Source organism: Salmo salar, chromosome ssa02 (genome assembly GCF_905237065.1).
Source record: "Salmo salar chromosome ssa02, Ssal_v3.1, whole genome shotgun sequence".
Taxonomy (NCBI): Eukaryota; Metazoa; Chordata; class Actinopteri; order Salmoniformes; family Salmonidae; genus Salmo; species Salmo salar.
This window is the reverse complement of record NC_059443.1, coordinates 43,593,090-43,610,418: the sequence shown is the minus strand read 5'-3', so window position 1 is coordinate 43,610,418 and position 17,329 is coordinate 43,593,090. Positions and strand designations below refer to the sequence as shown.

The 17,329-nt window shown below is 45.2% G+C and overlaps 1 protein-coding gene across 2 annotated transcripts in view; it reads right to left on the bottom strand.

Annotated features, from left to right (window-relative positions):
* LOC106583607 (nuclear factor of activated T-cells, cytoplasmic 1) overlaps nt 1-16,891 on the bottom strand; it is a 71,058-nt gene extending 54,167 nt beyond the window's left edge. The window contains exons 1-3 of one of the 2 annotated variants that reach the window (XM_014167982.2): nt 16,295-16,891; nt 11,412-12,528; nt 7,652-7,808 (exon numbers count right to left, since the gene is read on the bottom strand). In XM_014167982.2, the coding sequence (XP_014023457.1) occupies nt 7,652-7,808; nt 11,412-12,528; nt 16,295-16,427 (1,407 nt within the window). In that variant the 5' untranslated portion in view covers nt 16,428-16,891. Of the gene's footprint in view, nt 1-7,651; nt 7,809-11,411; nt 12,529-14,162; nt 14,483-16,294 lie in introns of those variants that run through there. The other variant, XM_014167993.2, reaches the window with a different exon arrangement.
* Nucleotides 16,892-17,329: the final 438 nt, after the last annotated feature.

Genomic DNA, 17,329 nt, shown 5'->3' with positions numbered 1-17,329 from the left:
ACGTACGTGCGTATGTGCATTTAATGTGGACTTGGAAGAATCTCCCAACCTAGAGACCCCCCAAAAATTTGGGATCCGTTCTGAACAGTCAACAGGCAAACCTCGCACTGGATAACGATGGACAGACCTCCATGGCTTCACACAGCTAGGTCCTTGACCACATCAGAGACCATCACAAGAAATCCCTTACACTAGACAGGTCCTAACCAAACAACGTCCATCTGAAAAAATCCCACAAATTGCTCAATTATCTCCCCAGTACAAGTGTATCATTTCAAAATCCCCTTCTTAAAGTTCAGTCTTATGGAAGTTCAGCGCTGCTGTGTCCGAGTGAAAACAGCGAGTCAAACGGAATAAGCGACCCGGTGTTTATTTAACGAATTGAGTCATAGAACAAAACACAGACCACATGTAACCTTATGACATAATCTGATTAATGGATTTATAATTACCTTTGCAAGGGGGTCAGGGATTGGGGAGTAAGTGAAGGTAGAGAAATACGTCATTGGAATCTTGTATCTCCAGTATTTTGTCTGCCTTGTTGGCCATGTTGACACTCAGTAACAACCCACTCTGCCAAACACTCTGCCAATTACCCACCGAAGACACAATCAGCACGCATCTATGAAGGCAGTGAAGAAAGACTGAGCTCATTTTGCTCAAAATGATGATAAACTTGCCAGGTGACTGTGCAAACAAGTGAGGTGAGGTGATCTACAAACTGAAGGCATAATTGGCTGGTGCGACATATCGAGTTATGCTCATGCCTGCCCATGCAGTAGCTCTCTGTTGGTGATTCTCAACACAGTACAGTACAGTACTAGGCATATGCTATCCAAGGGTCTCAATAACGGACAAACCAGCAGCAATCATTACAAAATGATCTGTTTTTCTACTTCTCGACTTGATATCATCACCTGTTTGATTCAGATATCAAGGGAACTAGTTAAGCAGGCTATAGTCTCCTTTCCTCCTTCACTTTCCCCTATTTTCTTCTTCACAGCTCCACACAGTGTCTCCAGCATCTGTCCTGACCTGTGTGCTAGCCACACATGCTAGTCATCAGTGAGTTACGCTGGGGTCAGGATCTTCTTGAAGTCTATGTGTCTCCAGAGAGCAATTCATCCATGTGGTGACCTCAACAGCAGACGCCTCTCTCTGCTCACCTTTTTATATTTTACTTACAGTGTCACCAATGGTAATTACGCTTAGCCGCCACATGCTACCAGTTACTTACACATACACAAGTCGACCGAGAAGGAAGGGAAAAAGTTGTACCATTATGTTACGACGGAACCAATGGAACCGGGCATGAGGTACCAATTTGAAAACGCAAAACGGTCTGCTAAAAATGGCGTAATTTTTTTGGATTTAATTAAAGGCAGGCTGCCACTCTGCGAAGCCTGTGTCCTCTGTCCCTTTTGTACTTTGCTCCTTGGTAGACTTTCTTATTGAATTTCTTGGTGACCTCCAACCATTACCTTAGCCTCAGCCTTCACGTGTCTGTGTATGGATAAACCACAAGAGGTGAAGTGTGTATGTGTGTTGGGGGTATTCGTTATCCCTTCACTTTATCCCTTCACTCGGCAATGCTGCGGTAGTGCACGATGGCGGTGGCGTCCTACGGTGGGGTGGGAAGTGATTAATGAGTTCAAGCAACCCTCAGTGATGCTGGTCTTCCCGACAGCGAAAGGAACGTGGTAAGGTCCCCCCTGGGCGTTCTCCCTCAATTCATTTACCATATGTGCTCCCTCAACCCTCCTCTCCCCTATCCCCTCTCTACCTCTTTCCCTCTCTGCTCCTGTGACCTTCCCTCGTCCACACACACCAACCACAAGCTGAGCGCAAAATGTACTTCTTCATTTTAAATCCTCACAAGGGCAATAAGAAAAGACAAAGTTGAGGAACCGTGGTAAAGTTTAAGCGTGGTTCAACGAGAGAGGCTTCGCACACCTGTGAATCCTACTTTATATTTGTGTCTCCAGCCATCTATGAGTCTAGACACACAGCCTAATTTTGGCCAGATGAGTTTAGCTAAGCTGTGAATGCAGTCAAACTGGGCTACGTCTATTTATCTTTGAGATCATCTCAAACCCGATTTGAATCGAAGCGTAATCTGCTGTAGTCACACTACACCAGGTCCTGCCACTGCATGTGCCATATTACTTTACACCTCTAACCACCATCTACTGGCAAGTTAGACAGCATCTCCTCTTCCAAGACGTGCCATGCAGGATAGACCGAATCACAAATAAAACAGTTTGTACATGTCAGCTGAAGCATTAATTGTGTAATTGTACGCAGCTGGGTTGTCTGGGTTTTGACGATGTGTATCTGCGAGGGTGTTGAGCTCAGAAACCAGAGCTCACCCCGTCCTTTTCCACCATTCATTTCACATGAACCATTACAGATCCATCATCACGGCTGCTAAAACTCAGCCCTGAGATGGTGGTGCTCCGAAGAGGTTTTTCCTATGGGCTTTCAAACCACGTTTGCTATGTTCTCTTTAATGAGAATCATGTGTCCTTGTCAGTGATAGCTTAATGAACTTTATGTTTTTTTATTCTTTTTTTTTGTAGCTGGTGCTTTATTACCTTGGTTTACGTACTGTTTATATAAAAACTCGACTTCACACTTGTCAGTGCTATGCTCAAGCTCTAGAGACAGACCCGGGTTGAAATGTGACAGAGAAAAGATTTGCACATGTTTGTTTAATAAGAAAGTGACTTGCTGGTGAGTAGCAGCACAGTCTGGGCTGTAGGGAGAGTGTGAATATGGGCCTGCGCTGGAACGCTCTCTTTCCCTCTAACTCTTTCTAGCTCACAGAGATTTCATCACCACCTAGAGAAATGTCATGACTCGTAGTCCACGTGGCACATGCAGCGGAGGGGATAGAAGACTGGAGGCAGGAGAGAATTGGAGAGGAGGGAGGAGAGGAAGGCAGCTCAGGTTTTCCCTATTACCACACTCGCTCTCTCAAGTGCTGACAGTCACACGGCGAGACTTCCCTGTACCCAATTCAAACACTCATCCAAGCTGTCTCTTTCCCTCCATACTGTCTGTATTATCATCTTCCTCCAGTGCCTCATAGTCATACACTATTCATATATCAACATGTGACTTTTTAATGGCTTCCCATGTTCCAAATGGCACTTCTTTATACAAGCGACAAAGTGGCTATATTCCTCAAAGTTTGTATCGAAGTGTATGTCCCCAATGTTATGTAATCAAGGGCAACGTTTCAAGTCCTGGCCCATGTCTAGACCAGCAAAGTCCAAATTCCAAATAAAAGAACGACTTGTTACCAAAATGTGTAGGCATTAAGTTTTAGCCAAGGTACAGGGTATTACATTTGGGCAGAGTGATGTGTAAATGGTTTCAGTCTACCCCTGATATAAAGGCTGGCGACCAGTGTTTTGCCTCATAAATCTGGTGGCTTCTGGTCCTCACCTCAAACCAGTGAAAATGCAGTCATTTAGTCCAATTCTTTCCAGTTGCTGTTCAATGGTAATTAGTGGTTGCCCAATATACCAAGGCTGTGAGTAAGGGAAGCCCCTCGGAGACAGAAACACCGTTTCATGGGAACCCTAACTGCTCCTCGGGGCACAGACGAACAGCCATGACTGCCTCTTGTAGAGCAGTACACGGTCGTGTTCACTAGGGACAAAACGAAAATAGAAAAAGGCTCTCGAAATGAAATGAAACAGGGAGGTACGATCAGAACTTTTCCAATAAGAAATGCTCATTTTCATTTCTGTTGCGAAACGGTGTTCGTCATCGAACACAACCCAGGAGTCTGCGCGGAAGAACCAAAGGCATCTTTCATGTTTTAAACACCAGATTTAAAACACAATAAATGACAGTCTCTACGGCGAACATACATTTACTGTAGTTGTTGCCGAAGACATTAAGCAGCCAGCATAGACGTCAAGGTGAAACGGCACATGTTCGACCAGCAGCACATATATGCTAAGGTCCTACATGTCATCCTAAAGGAAAAAGACAAAGGTTGCTGTACTGTACTGTAACACACAGTTCTACCAGATGGTTACGCCAAGCACACGTTAATGGGGATGAGAGACACATTCTGTCGTAGTAAAGCAGGCTCTTCAGGCCCAGTCATTATAATTACAGTATATACGCTATCCATATGTAGTACTTACTACAACACTGTGTGATAGGTCTAACACTCTACAGGTGTTGTCTAACACTGCGTGCCCTGTGCGTGTCTATGTGTTTCCTATGGTTTCCTGTCTCAATGTAAACCTGAATGAAATTTCCGGAGAGGTTTCTACCCCTCAATGCAAATATAATTCCATGTAATTCCACTTTGGCAATCATTCAATTCCATCATAATATTGGTTTCTTTGGAAAAACTCATCCATCATGACGTGGTGGTCTTCGGTGTAAAGGGAGGTAGAAGATTTCTCCTGAGCATGCCTTTGGAAACCATGTTGTAGACGTTGGACATAACTGTGGTGAGAGGAGGGGAGCCTGGTGAATCATCAGGGGGAGAACGGGGAGGGTAGTTGGGGTAGAGCAGAGGACCCTCCATCCCGTTAATGGGCGCTGTGGTCTGCAGCCAGTAAGAAAAGTGGAAAAGTGGCCGCGGGGGTCAGGACGTGGTACATCATCATGAGAAGGGGCTGAGAGGCCTGCCTGTAGCGATCTCCAAAACAAATGATGGAATTTTGGATCGAGGAGCCAGAAAGGAAACCGATGGGGGTGAGGGGTTACGGACAGCAGAGTGCAGACAGTGTACCACATAATCTGGAGGTTTCCATCAGTGTGCGGCTGTGGCAACAGGCTGCAGCTCGGGGCCTCCCCAGATTTACGTCTTCATCCTGCAAGAGGGGCCGGTGGAGAGCGGAATGGTGGAGGAGACGGAGCTAGGAGCTGAGCATGATGTCACTGTTAGAAAGGGAAGTTTCCTAAACAAAGGGGAGCCTGTGTGTTTGGCAGCCGGGATTAGAAAAACACCTCTGTTCATTATGTAGGAGCTACAGGAGGACTTCCGTGATAGAAAATTGAGTGGTCATGGAGACAGAAACTGTAAAGGTAGCAAACATTGTTTTGAGTAACTGTTTTTCAGTCAGGTGTTTGTCAGTCAGTGTTCTTGGGGTCATTGCGTGTGTTGCAACGCTTCATTGACTGATAGGTTAGAGACATCATGTTTTTCACCATGTTATTTTTAAACTGTTGTCCACAGTGATGGGATATGTCACAATCACTCATAGGTGTTGTGCCTATCCAGCCCTGAGCCAAAACCCCAGTGCTGGTGTTTGTGCAGGTTTAGCCAGCATTGGGAATGTTGGTGTGGGAGAGAGTTTTGAGGAATGAGCGGCTCATGAGGAGCAACATCAGCAGTGAAGCGGAGGCCCCCTGGGCCAGGATGGTGGTGGAGGAGGAGGCATTGGATGGGCTCTGGGACTAGTCTCACCTCACCCAACCCCTCCTCCTCTCCCTCCACCGAACCCCAGGGCCACCCGGGCCCTAATCAGCAGGAAGCAGAGTCTCTCTAGGGGTAACACAGCCGAGACCCAGCTGCCTGCCTGCCTGGTGACTCCCTGTGCCCTCCCTCTCTCCCTCTTTCCTCTGCGCCGCTCCCTCCCTCTGCCCTCTCTACACCCTTCCACCGCCTCACTCTCTCTGTCTGCCCTAATAACATCTCTCTCTGCATGTGCTCTCTCTCTCTCCCTCCATCTCCCTCTCTCCCTGTCCTCCCACATCACTAAACACTCACCCATTCTCCATGATTGCACCACCCACCGATCGCCTGCCACTCATTGCTCATAACAGCAGGGCACCCCAGGGACTACAACATGCCCTATCACCCCTATCAGCCTCCCTGGGGACTGCACAGGATGAGTGAAGAAAGAGAGAGAGAGAGAGAGAGAGAGAGAGAGAGAGAGAGAGAGAGAGAGAGAGAGAGAGAGAGAAAGAGAGAGAAAGAGAGAAAGAGAGAAAGAGAGAGAAAGAGAGAAAGAAAGAAAGAAAGAAAGAAAGAAAGAAAGAAAGAAAGAGAAAGAGAAAGAGAAAGAAGAGGAGGAGAAAGAGATATGTGCCTCCACATCCTACACACAGGGAAGAGATATGATGAAATCCTGTCTTCATTTTGCTAACGCTGTGTGTGTTTGCGTGTGTATCAAGTATTTACCTGACCTTCTGCATTCATCGTTCTCTGCCAACAAACTTCCAGTCAGAAGCTTATGATTCTTATGACATTTCCCAGAGATTCTAATTCACTCCAAATGTAATATTCGAGATGTTGAATCATTGTTCCATAAAAGTAAAAAATGTGAACAATGTGAGTGGGTGCGAATATGCGCGTCACTAGAGCAGCTGTCATTCTGTTTATCTGAACCATTGCAATATTACCACCATTGGCTGGCACACAGTTGCTAATACCTTATTCAGTACTCTATACTGAAAAAAAATTGACACAAGTGATATTGGCTCCTTCAATTCATCTTTCCTCGATTCCTCACATCCTCTCTCCTTCCCTTCTTCACAAAAGGTATTGGAGTAGAACATCTGAGGGGAGGGATCTTGGACCTTCTCCAATACAGCTGAGAAGGACGGAGGAAAACGGGCCTCGAGAAAAAAGGGCCTCGATGCTTGAGGCTCTCAATGGACATTCATCAGGGTTTATGCAGGCTTTAGTGTGTTGGAGTTTCTTCTCAATTCACTTCACTAAAGTATCTGTGTAGTAAGACAGTAACTGTCCTCACCATTACCATCACCCACCTGGGAAAGGTTTCCCACACGTACACACACAGGATGCTAATTCCCCAATCCTGATTCACTCCTTAGACCCCCTTATAGGCTGACACAGCCTGAGTCACAAAGTGGTATAAACTAAACTAAATCAAGTTCAGTTTCACCTGCCGTAACACTGGACGTTGGTCAAAGTCTCTCAGTGCAACACGGGATGGCAGGGGAGTAGAATGTCAACAGTGCACTTTTATGTCGTTATACGAAGGGTTTTAATGAATGGATGTAATTACTTTCATTTCGAGCGAGAAGCTGAAGCTTGAATGGCGATGTCTATAACGCCTTGTTGGGCGCAACAGCTGTTGTCAGAAGTGAAACTCAGCAGGTTCAGTTGTGTTGAAAAGATCTATTTGAAAAAAAACAGGCTGCAGTGCTAACAACACATGTTGAGTGTTTTGGAGAGAAGTAGGAACCATCAAGTTGGAGAGAAGAGAAGAGGGTTTGCTCAGCCCTTCTCAGAGGCAATGTGCTACGCTATACTTGTATTTGCTTTGCATTTATATATAAGCTATGTGCTGTTATATTTATACACAGTGAATATATAATGACACCCCCCCCCCAACCCCCCCCTTCCCCCCATACACACACTACTGTCTTAGTAGCCAACCAGGGTCCCCACCTTGAGTAAACCAACATGTCCAAACAGTGTGACGGCCTTAGAGAGAAAGGAGCTCTGTGTTGGGCCGCTGTGGTGAGAGTGACGTGAGCTCTAGAAGCCTTGCCAAGCGCAATACTGAGAGGTGATGGTCCTGCTCCATGCTAATTGTGTCAATATGTGCAACTGCTAGCCACAGTGACCTCTTACTGCAGTACTCTTGGCTTCAAGGGACATTCATAATAGAGAACACACACACACACACGTTATTGAGATAGGTACCTGCACGACCGGATGACCTCCGGACGGAGCTTTGACTGCCCCGCGGCTGCCCTCTGTCTCGTAGTGGGCACGGTGGTGGGACTTGGGCTGCACCTCGATCTGCAGACTGTACGGGCCAGAGCAAGACGGCAGCTGCCAATCCAGGGCGGGCAGGGAGCTATGATGAAGAGAGACCGTGCTTGGTATTTTGTGGAACATATAGATATAATAGAATATGTAATAATATAAATAAGAATCTACAGAATAGCTTGGTCCCAGCTGCATGAGCTGTAGCCAACTTTTCTATACCCATCATGCAATACGTAGACATATATGCTTGGCATGACAATGAACGAAACCAGAAAGGAGTTGGATAAAATACGAACGGACAGGATCACCAGACTACCTACAAACACTCACCCACGCACGCACAAAGATGGATCCGTTTCACTTCAATCCAGGTTTCCCTTGTTAAATAATGTCCTGATCCTTTCCATTTCATCATTGGCTCTGATCTAATCAATTGAAGTCATAGCCTGACGTATGTAATTCCTAAAGCCTGGGCAATAATGGCTCTTATGATGAAAACTAAATGAAACTAAATGAAAGAAGCATGTGGTCTGGATAGTCTGCTGTGTTTTTTTTAAATCTTGCTGTGACAGGTGTCGACAAGTGGACTCTTAGAAAAAAGGGTTCCAAAAAGGTTCTTCAGCTGTCCCCATAGGAGAACCCTTTTTGGTTCCAGGTAAAACCGTTTTTGGTTCCAGGTAGAACAATTTTGGGTTCCATGTAGAACCCTCTCTGGAAAGAGGTCTACCTGGAACCAATAAAGGGTTCTCCTATGGGGACAGCCAAAGACCCCTTTTAGGTTTTAGACAGTAATTGTTTTCCTAAGTGTGTGGAAGGGGCATAGTCATTTCAGCAGCACAATTATACAACTTGCCTAAAGGCTTAATGTAGTGCATTGGTGGTATCAATAATACAAGTAGAGCTACAGTTGAAGTCGGAAGTTTACATACATCTTCGCCAAATACATTTAAACTCAGTTTTTCACAATTCCTGACATTTAATCCTAGTTGTCTTAGGTCAGTTAGGATCACCACTTTATTTTAATAATGTGAAATACCAGAATAACAGCAGAGAGAAGGATTTATTTCAGCTTTGATTTCGTTCATCACATTCCCAGTGGGTCAGAAGTTTACATACATTCAATTAGTATTTGGTAGCATTGCCTTTAAATTGTTTAAATTGGGTGAAACGTTTCGGGTAGCCTTCCACATGCTTCCCACAATAAGTTGGGTGAATTTTGGCCCATTCCTCCTGACAGAGCTGGAATAACTGAGTCAGGTTTGTAGGCCTCCTCGCAAACGCTTTTTCAGTTCTGCCTACACATTTTCTATAGGATTGAGGTCATGGCTTTGTGATGGCCACTCCAATACCTGGACTTTGTTGTCCTTAAGCCATTTTGACACAACTTTGGAAGTATGCTTGGGGTCATTGTCCATTTGGAAGACCCATTTGCGACCAAGCTTTAACTTCCTGACTGATGTCTTGAGATGTTGCTTCAATATATCCACATAATTTTCCTTCCTCATGAGGCCATCTATTTTGTGAAGTGCACTAGTCCCTCCTGCAGAAAAGCACCCCCACAACATGATGCTGCCGCCCCCGTGCTTCACGGTTGGGATGGTGGTCTTCGGCTTGCAAGCCTCCCCATTTTTCCTCCAAACATAATGATGGTCATTATGGCCAAACAGTTCTATTTTTGTTTCATCAGACCAGAGGAAAAAAGTACGATCTTTTTCCCCATGTGCAAACCGTAGTCTGGCTTTTTTATGGCGGTTTTGGAGCAGTGGCTTCTTCCTTGCTGAGCGGCCTTTCAGGTTATGTCGATATAGAACTGGTTTTACTGTGGAAATAGATACTTTTGTACCTGTTTCCTCCAGCATCTTCACAAGGTCCTTTGCTGTTGTTCTGGGATTGATTTGCACTTTTCGCACCAAAGTACATTCATCTCTAGGAGACAGAATGCATCTCCTTCCTGAGCGATATGACTGCTGCGTGGTCCTATGGTGTTTATACTTGCGTACTATTGTTTTTACAAATGAACGTGGTACCTTCACGCATTTGGCAATTACTCCCAAGGATGAACCAGACTTGTGGAGGTCTACACTTTTTTTTCTGAGGTCTTGGCTGATTTCTTCTGATTTTCCCATGATGTCAAGCAAAGAGGCACTGAGTTTGAAGGTAGGTCTTGAAATACATCCACAGGTACACCTCCAATTGACTCAAATGATGTAAATTAGCCTATCAGAAGCTTCTAAAGTGATGACATCATTTTCTGGAATTTTCCAAGCTGTTTAAAGGCACAGTCAACTTAGTGTATGTAAACGTCTGACCCACTGGAATTGTGTTACAGTGAAATATAAGTTAAATAATCTATCTGTAAAGAATTGTTGGAAAAATGACTTGTGTCATGCACAAAGTAGATGTCCTAACCGACTTGCCAAAACTATAGTTTGTTAACAATACATTTGTGGAGTGGTTGAAAAATGAGTTTTAATGACTCCAACCTAAATGTTTGTAAACTTCTGACTTCAACTGTATCATCAAAAATCATTGAATCCCACATAGTCCTTTATTTTTAAATAAACAACTCACCAAGTAACCAGACAACTGTCTGACACACCCGAAAGACCATGGTATCTCAGAAAGTGTCACAGCTGGCCACTCATAATATCATTGTTCAGATGTCGCGAGGGAATTAGGCCTATCTTCCCATGTGAAGACCGCAGAGATATTGAACCAAAACAAACATTTGCGAGACAATATTTCACTGCACCGGATGCCTGTGAAGCATAAAACCTCTGACATAAAGGCTGGCCATGAAAAGCAATCTCTGGCATCCTCTTGGAACTTTCAGGGTGTTTGTTGACCCAAAACTAACTGATTTCCCCCCTCTCAGGCTTTATCTGTGCTGGCTGAACATTACATCATGTTTAGTGGCCAAAGAGGAGGGGGGGCACATGACAGCATGGGGAAGCCGGTTGTGTGATTACCCCACCAACTGCTTCCTTGAGCAGGCTTGTCACCATCACTTCCCGTCTCTGCATTATCTTAATCAAACATTTGATTTCCAACAGGAAAGTGTGCCAGGGCAGGAAAGAGAAAACAGGGAAAGGGTCGCCGTGAACTGAAAAGGTTGCCTTGTTAAGAATGGAGTCTGTGTGTGTGTGTGTTTATGTCTATGTGTGTGTATTGTTTGTGTGGGGGTTTCCATGGAAACAGGGAACATGTGCTACACTACTCCTCCCTGCGAAATATGATTTATGAAATGTTTTGTATCTTCAAAGGGAAGCCCTCTTGGAAGCGATACAGCGACTACGTTTCGACTGCTGCCTTTCGCTGCGGTCTTCGAAGACAAAAACTATTTGGCACTTGCGATAAATAAACAAGTGTAATTTTGGAAAAAGACAACACAAAATCTGGGATGGCAAAATAGCGGTGCAAGAGGAGGAACTGTTTTCCGTGTGGGAAAATAAAGGACTAGACCTTGGGTTGGATATTAGTCCATAAATCTTTTGAAATAAGTCAACACCTCCATGAGCTTCATTGTATTTTTCAAAGCCTAATAACACTTAACAATACTGCCTTATGTTCTAAGTGACTTCCCTGCCAACGTCAAAATGTGTTTGTTTTAAACTGCTGATAATAAATTATTATACAATACAATTAATTGACCCAAGACTTCCCAGTCCAGCAGAATTTCATTTCCACCTACCTGAGGTAGGGCTTTGGCTTGGACCAGGAGTAGGATTGCTGGGGCACGTCTAGGAAGCCCCCACAGTAGCTCTCCTTCTTGAAAGGCAGGCGGGAGATGTAGTCCTCCTGGAGGAGCTCGCTCCCAGGGCCCATCTCCTCTCCTCCCGGCTCCCTCTTCAGGCTCATCGTGGGGCTGTGGTCTAGGTTGGTTTTGCGGGCCTTGACGGGGATGCCCTCGCCCATGTCGACCACTCCGTCGGTGGTGAGGGCGTTGATGGCCGCCACGATGGCAGAGTTGGTGTACTGGTTGGTGTTGGCCAGCCAGCTGTCGTCTGTGACGCTGACCCTGGGCGAGCCGCGCGGGGAAGGCGTGGACGACTGGTTGGGCGAGTAGGTTGGCTGTCTGTAGGTAGTGCTGTTGAAGCTGTATTTCCTCTTCCCCACGCCAACGCCGCCACCTCCTCCACTGCAAGCCGGGGAGTTGGGCCTGGAGCTTCCACAGGGCCCCTGCCCCGCCCAGCCCTCCTCGGCTTGGGCCCCGATCTGGGGGGAGGTGGATGGCGAGTGGCGGGGGGAGGTCGAGGGGGGGCCGAGAGGAGCGTGTGGGCAGGAGAGGAGAGAGGACGAGCCTTTCGGAGAGACGCAAGGAGACTGCCATGGCGAGTTCTGGGGTGAGTTGTCATAGTTGTAAAAGCCGGACTCGTAGGACGACGCATCCGAGTTGCAGCTACGTGATGACACGCTGCTGGCCGGGCTGAGGCAACTGGGGTCGCGGTAGCCATCGGCATTTGGCAGCGTCAGGGTCACAATGGAGTTGACCCCCCGCTTGTGGTGGACGATGTGGTCCATGGTGCTGCTCTCCTCCACCTCCTCCTCAGGGTACTGGTGGTAGGCTGTGATCTCGATGCGAGGACTCTCCAGGGCCGGAGCCCCGTTAGGCCTCAGGCCGTGGGACATGTAGTAGCCCTGGACTGGGTTGTGGTTGTTGTGATCGTGGAGACCGTAGCCTGTCTGGTGGCAGGAGGACACAGAGATAATGGGGCTGGACTGCATCGTGTGGTACTGGGTGGCCAGACAGGGGTTTCCCATGCCCAGTGGCAGGGACAGGCTGACGTTTGGAGTGTAGCTATATGCATCTGGAAAATACAAACACACGAGGGCATTGTAAATATTGGCCACCATATAAACATTTGTTTTTACAAAGTTGATGCTTTGTAAAATGCACCTTTTCTCACTTCTAAATCCAAGACATCAACAGTATTTTTCATGGAGTTTTGGTAACAATTTACTTTAGGTCACATATGTATTCATAAAGCCTTTATAAAAGCTATATTACAGGTCATAAAACATAGCAGGCTAGCAGATACCAATAGACTTCCAGTCATTGTGCTAGTTAGCATTAGCTCTCAAAACTACCTGTAACTTCTTTCATACTGGACACAGAGACATACAAATGGTATCCACGAGTTCATCTGACTTTGGGGGAGTAGATAACGGGCTGCATTGCCAAAAATCCCAAATGATCCTTTAAACCCTATGTCTATTGAACTGATCAAGGTCCAATGGAATGTGTGAGATATCAGCAGATTGTTAACAGTTCATCTGGAGCTGTGCAGAGATCCATGGTTTGCTCTCTAGACTATAGGACCTCCTCCAGCAAAGCAGTGGCGGGTACTTTATTTGATTGATCGCTTCACTCACTGAGTGAATTAGGGCTCGCCCATGTTGAACGCTAACAGCACTCTGCTTTGCTCTGAGCTCGTGATTAAGTCAGAGAGTTTACAGCTGCTGAGGCATCGCACACATACAGAATACATGCTCAGGCACAAATGGTTGGACACACATTCACACACACACAGACATGCATACTGCACACATAAACACAAATACATACAGTACATACACACATTATCTGCCACACACACACACACACAACACAGAAACAGGACAACAGCAGCAGCACTTAGTGAGCAAACCTCCCCTTCTGTTATGATTTTCCATAAGAAAGATCTTCATGCCCCTAACATTTACTTGAACAACTTACACAATTGTTCCAATATAATGCTTTCTGTTTGATAAGGGTCATTTTACTATCTCAAATGAAAACCAACCAAATGCTGTGCAGTGTACTCGAGTAGGGCAATCCCCTTCCAGCTTGGGTGCTATATTCGTTAACCGCAACTCTACGCAAACAGCACATCACATGAAATGATGAGCCTGTCATGCACCACAGAATACGTGGGTAGACTGTCTAAAATTAGTTCATGACAGACTATTTCCAGAAACAGTGGCAGGTCAAATTCTAATTGTATCTAGCAGGTCATAAAGTTCTTTTTTTTTGCTCAATGAAGCAATTAACAGTAGTATGAAACTTTATATGCACACAAACTAATATTAGAGCACATTAAGGGCACTAACAAAGCTTGCAATTATAAGGGAAGCAAACATAACTACATTATTCGATTTTCTCATATCTGAAATCATAATAAATGACAAGCCTAAATGCCACTATGTAAATTATTCTGCTAAGCAAAATACAAAACGTGTATTGTCCTATCCTTATTATGGAAGCCTATGTAGCCTAAGTAGCCTTTGTATTATTAATTACACACCGAAAACATGAACAAAATAAGATGAAAATAATCACACCAGGCTCAACTGCATAATGTACAACATACACACAGAGCAAAAGAAATCCCCCAAACAGTTTGAGCAACCACAAGTTCAGGAAGACACACCAACCCCCATCCAGAGATCTGTCACCACCCACCTCTGTCAGGCCTGTGGCCACACTCTCCCCCTTGGCTGTACTCAAACAAAAAGTTGAAGTCAAACTCTGGTTCTTCACGAAGGGAGCTCATCTTTGCCTCAGCTTAAGGGTGATGAGAACAGCCTCCAACACATCAGCTCTAACGATTGTCTGTGTATGTCTGTCTCTGTCGGTCTGTTTTGTCTTCTCCTTTTCTCTTTCGTGATGCTGATCTTTTCTGGTGCTCGTTCCTGACAGACCCTCCACTAGTGCTGAGGATGAAGATCTCTTTCTCACTCCACCTAATGTGACTTAGAGGGGTGAAACACACCAACTGACTACAGGGCTGACTGCAATATGATTTTCCCTCTTCCGTGTGTGTGTGTGTGTGTGTGTGTGTGTGTGTGTGTGTGTGTGTGTGTGTGTGTGTGTGTGTGTGTGTGTGTGTGTGTGTGTGTGTGTGTGTGTGTGTGTGTGTGTGTGTGTGCGTGTGGCGCACACTATGCTTCAGCACACTCTCTGTTTCTAACACATGAGCTACATCCACCCACACACATCGGGACTTTCACTCAATTGTGTTATCTCTGCAGATTTTGAGCTTTGCATTTCTGGGTTACATCTGCTGAATGCTGAACTAACAGTGACAGATAACAAATTGGGGGTGAGAGCTCTATGGAGTTACGATATCTCAAATCCAAGAAAAACAATCACTGACGCTCTGTTTCGGTGACTTGCTTTCAGGAATTGTTTATGACAGTGAGTAATCACATCTGCAAATTCATGGTAATATTAATATTAACACTGTATACACATTTGCAGTTTAAAGTGACTCACATGGCATGCTTTTCTCTCTCGTCACCATATTCCAAACTGTTCTAACTCTGATTTTGTTATTAACATCCATAAATCCTTTTTCCCAGCACATGGGACCAAGTCAATTTGCATGTCTCTAAATATAATCTGGTTTCATCCACACAGATGGTGGGGCTCTGCTTGGCGAGGACAGAGTGAACCTCGGGAAGAGCTAGGTGGACGCAGACAGTCATCTGTAGAAAATCAGGGGCTTAGTGGCTTGCAGTCAGTTATCACAAGCATCTTTTTGTTGTGGCTAAGCCACCGTAGAGACAGGGGTTGTGTGCGTGTAGGCATGATGGTACAGGCTACCATACTGGGTCACAGAGAAAGGAGCCTGACTGTGTGTCTGCAATACTGCAGTTGTCAGCAGACTGGTGAAGCAGAGTGGTTATGCATATACACCAGCCAAGCAAGCTACACACACACACACACACACACACACACACACACACACACACACACACACACACACACACACACACACACACACACACACACACACACACACACACACACACACAGACGCACATGTGTCTGCTATTCATTATGAGTCTGACGAGGGACTGAAATGAATAATAACACAGCCCCCACCAGTCCACGTCTCAAAACCTCAAAGGCAAATTAAATCCCCAAACCACAAAAAAAAAGTCCATGACATCAGCACTGGAATACTTCTGTAGCCTAGGCTACTTCATGAATGAAGTGGCAAGGCAAATAGAGCACTGTCAGTGAGTTGGATGGTCCAGGTATGTGTGCATGCATGATGTGATGTAGTTTGTCAAGGTTGAAAAGCACAACCATGAAAACATACATAAATAGTTTCAATCAACATGGTCAAATAAATGCATTAAAATGTGGGCTGTGAATGACTGATTATTGACAATGAGGGCATTTTGAAACCTGGAGGGGAAAAAAATACAAATTAGTGTATCCTACTAAAAACAGCGTTCCTTGCACTCAAATGTTGCCTACACGTTGCTATAAAAGTGTCACTCGCTCACGTCGGGCTCTGGTTATCATATGGATGCCGCTCACCGTGTCAGGTATTGCGCGGCTAGGAGACTCCTGTACTGAAAACACCGACACCTATTGGTAGCTGAAGAAACCTTCCCAAACCGTTGCAACTATTGTAGTGTATAAATTGATAATAATAAGCATGATTTCATTTATAGCAACTGACGATTTGAGAATCGTTAAAGTAAACATGACACAAGCAAGCACTGCAGTCAGATAATAACTTTTGAACATTGCCACGTCAAATTAACGGATAATATAGGCTACACAGTAAAGCCGGTTACCTTCTTCTGCAGACTTCATCTCGGTAGCGAGAGAGGTGAGAAACTGCAATCCTCTTTCCTTTCCCAAAGCCGCTGGGAGGACTGGACCAAAGTTGAATTTGGAGCTGAGTCTCAAACAGCTGGTATCCTGCATTCAACTAGCGATTGGTCTACTTTTGTGGTTGTGAAGGTTGGCAATAATATCACAGGCAGTACCATATGAGAACTGCGAAAAAGAACGAACTATTTTAGACTGTAGAAGTGTGCATTAATCAAAAGAAAAAGAAACGCATTATTTGTCAATAAAGAAAGTAAACTCGAATGCTGATTTGAGATTCATTCAAACACTTTCATCCATGTGACAGCACTCCAATAGAAACTGAAATGGAAAAGAGAGTAGAGTATGCGATCGGCTTATCTTCACAGCACTTCTCACACACTCGGGGTTGGTCTGATGGTTAGATGAGTTTTGCTGTCGTTTCGTTGTGCTTAAGCCTAATTAAGATTTCCAGAGAGTCCCGGTAGCTGTGACACAGGGCTTGTCAGAAGGGGCTGGCTCCATCCCCTTTAAAGCTGGAAAACACCTCCTGTTCAGCGCGCCGCCCCTCTAGGAATGACGTTACCGCTGCCCACTAGCTCCTTTCTGGAAGACTGGCGATGCTTGATGGAGTCCGCCAAGGGATTCCATTGTTGTAGACGTGGGAGGGAGTCGGGAGATGCTTTGGAAATCCTCGACTCTTTATTTGGGGCTTTCACTGCTCACCTTTCAGGTCAGTTTGGGTAGTTTTGAATGCAGATAACTTAGTTCAGGAGTATTCTACCTGAGGTATGTTGTTATGAATATCGCTAGCAACAACAGAATAAAGACATTTTTATTACATACCTACAGTAGAAAATAGGATAATATCTTCTTTCAAACTTTTTATTTCTCAACTACTAATATTGAGGAAATAGCCTGGGTCGCTTGCTGCTGGTAAAGCTTTCTTGACTTGGACATACATTTTTGCCAACTTACCTTTGTTTAACCAACTAAACAGCTGCTCTTAGAGAAAATGT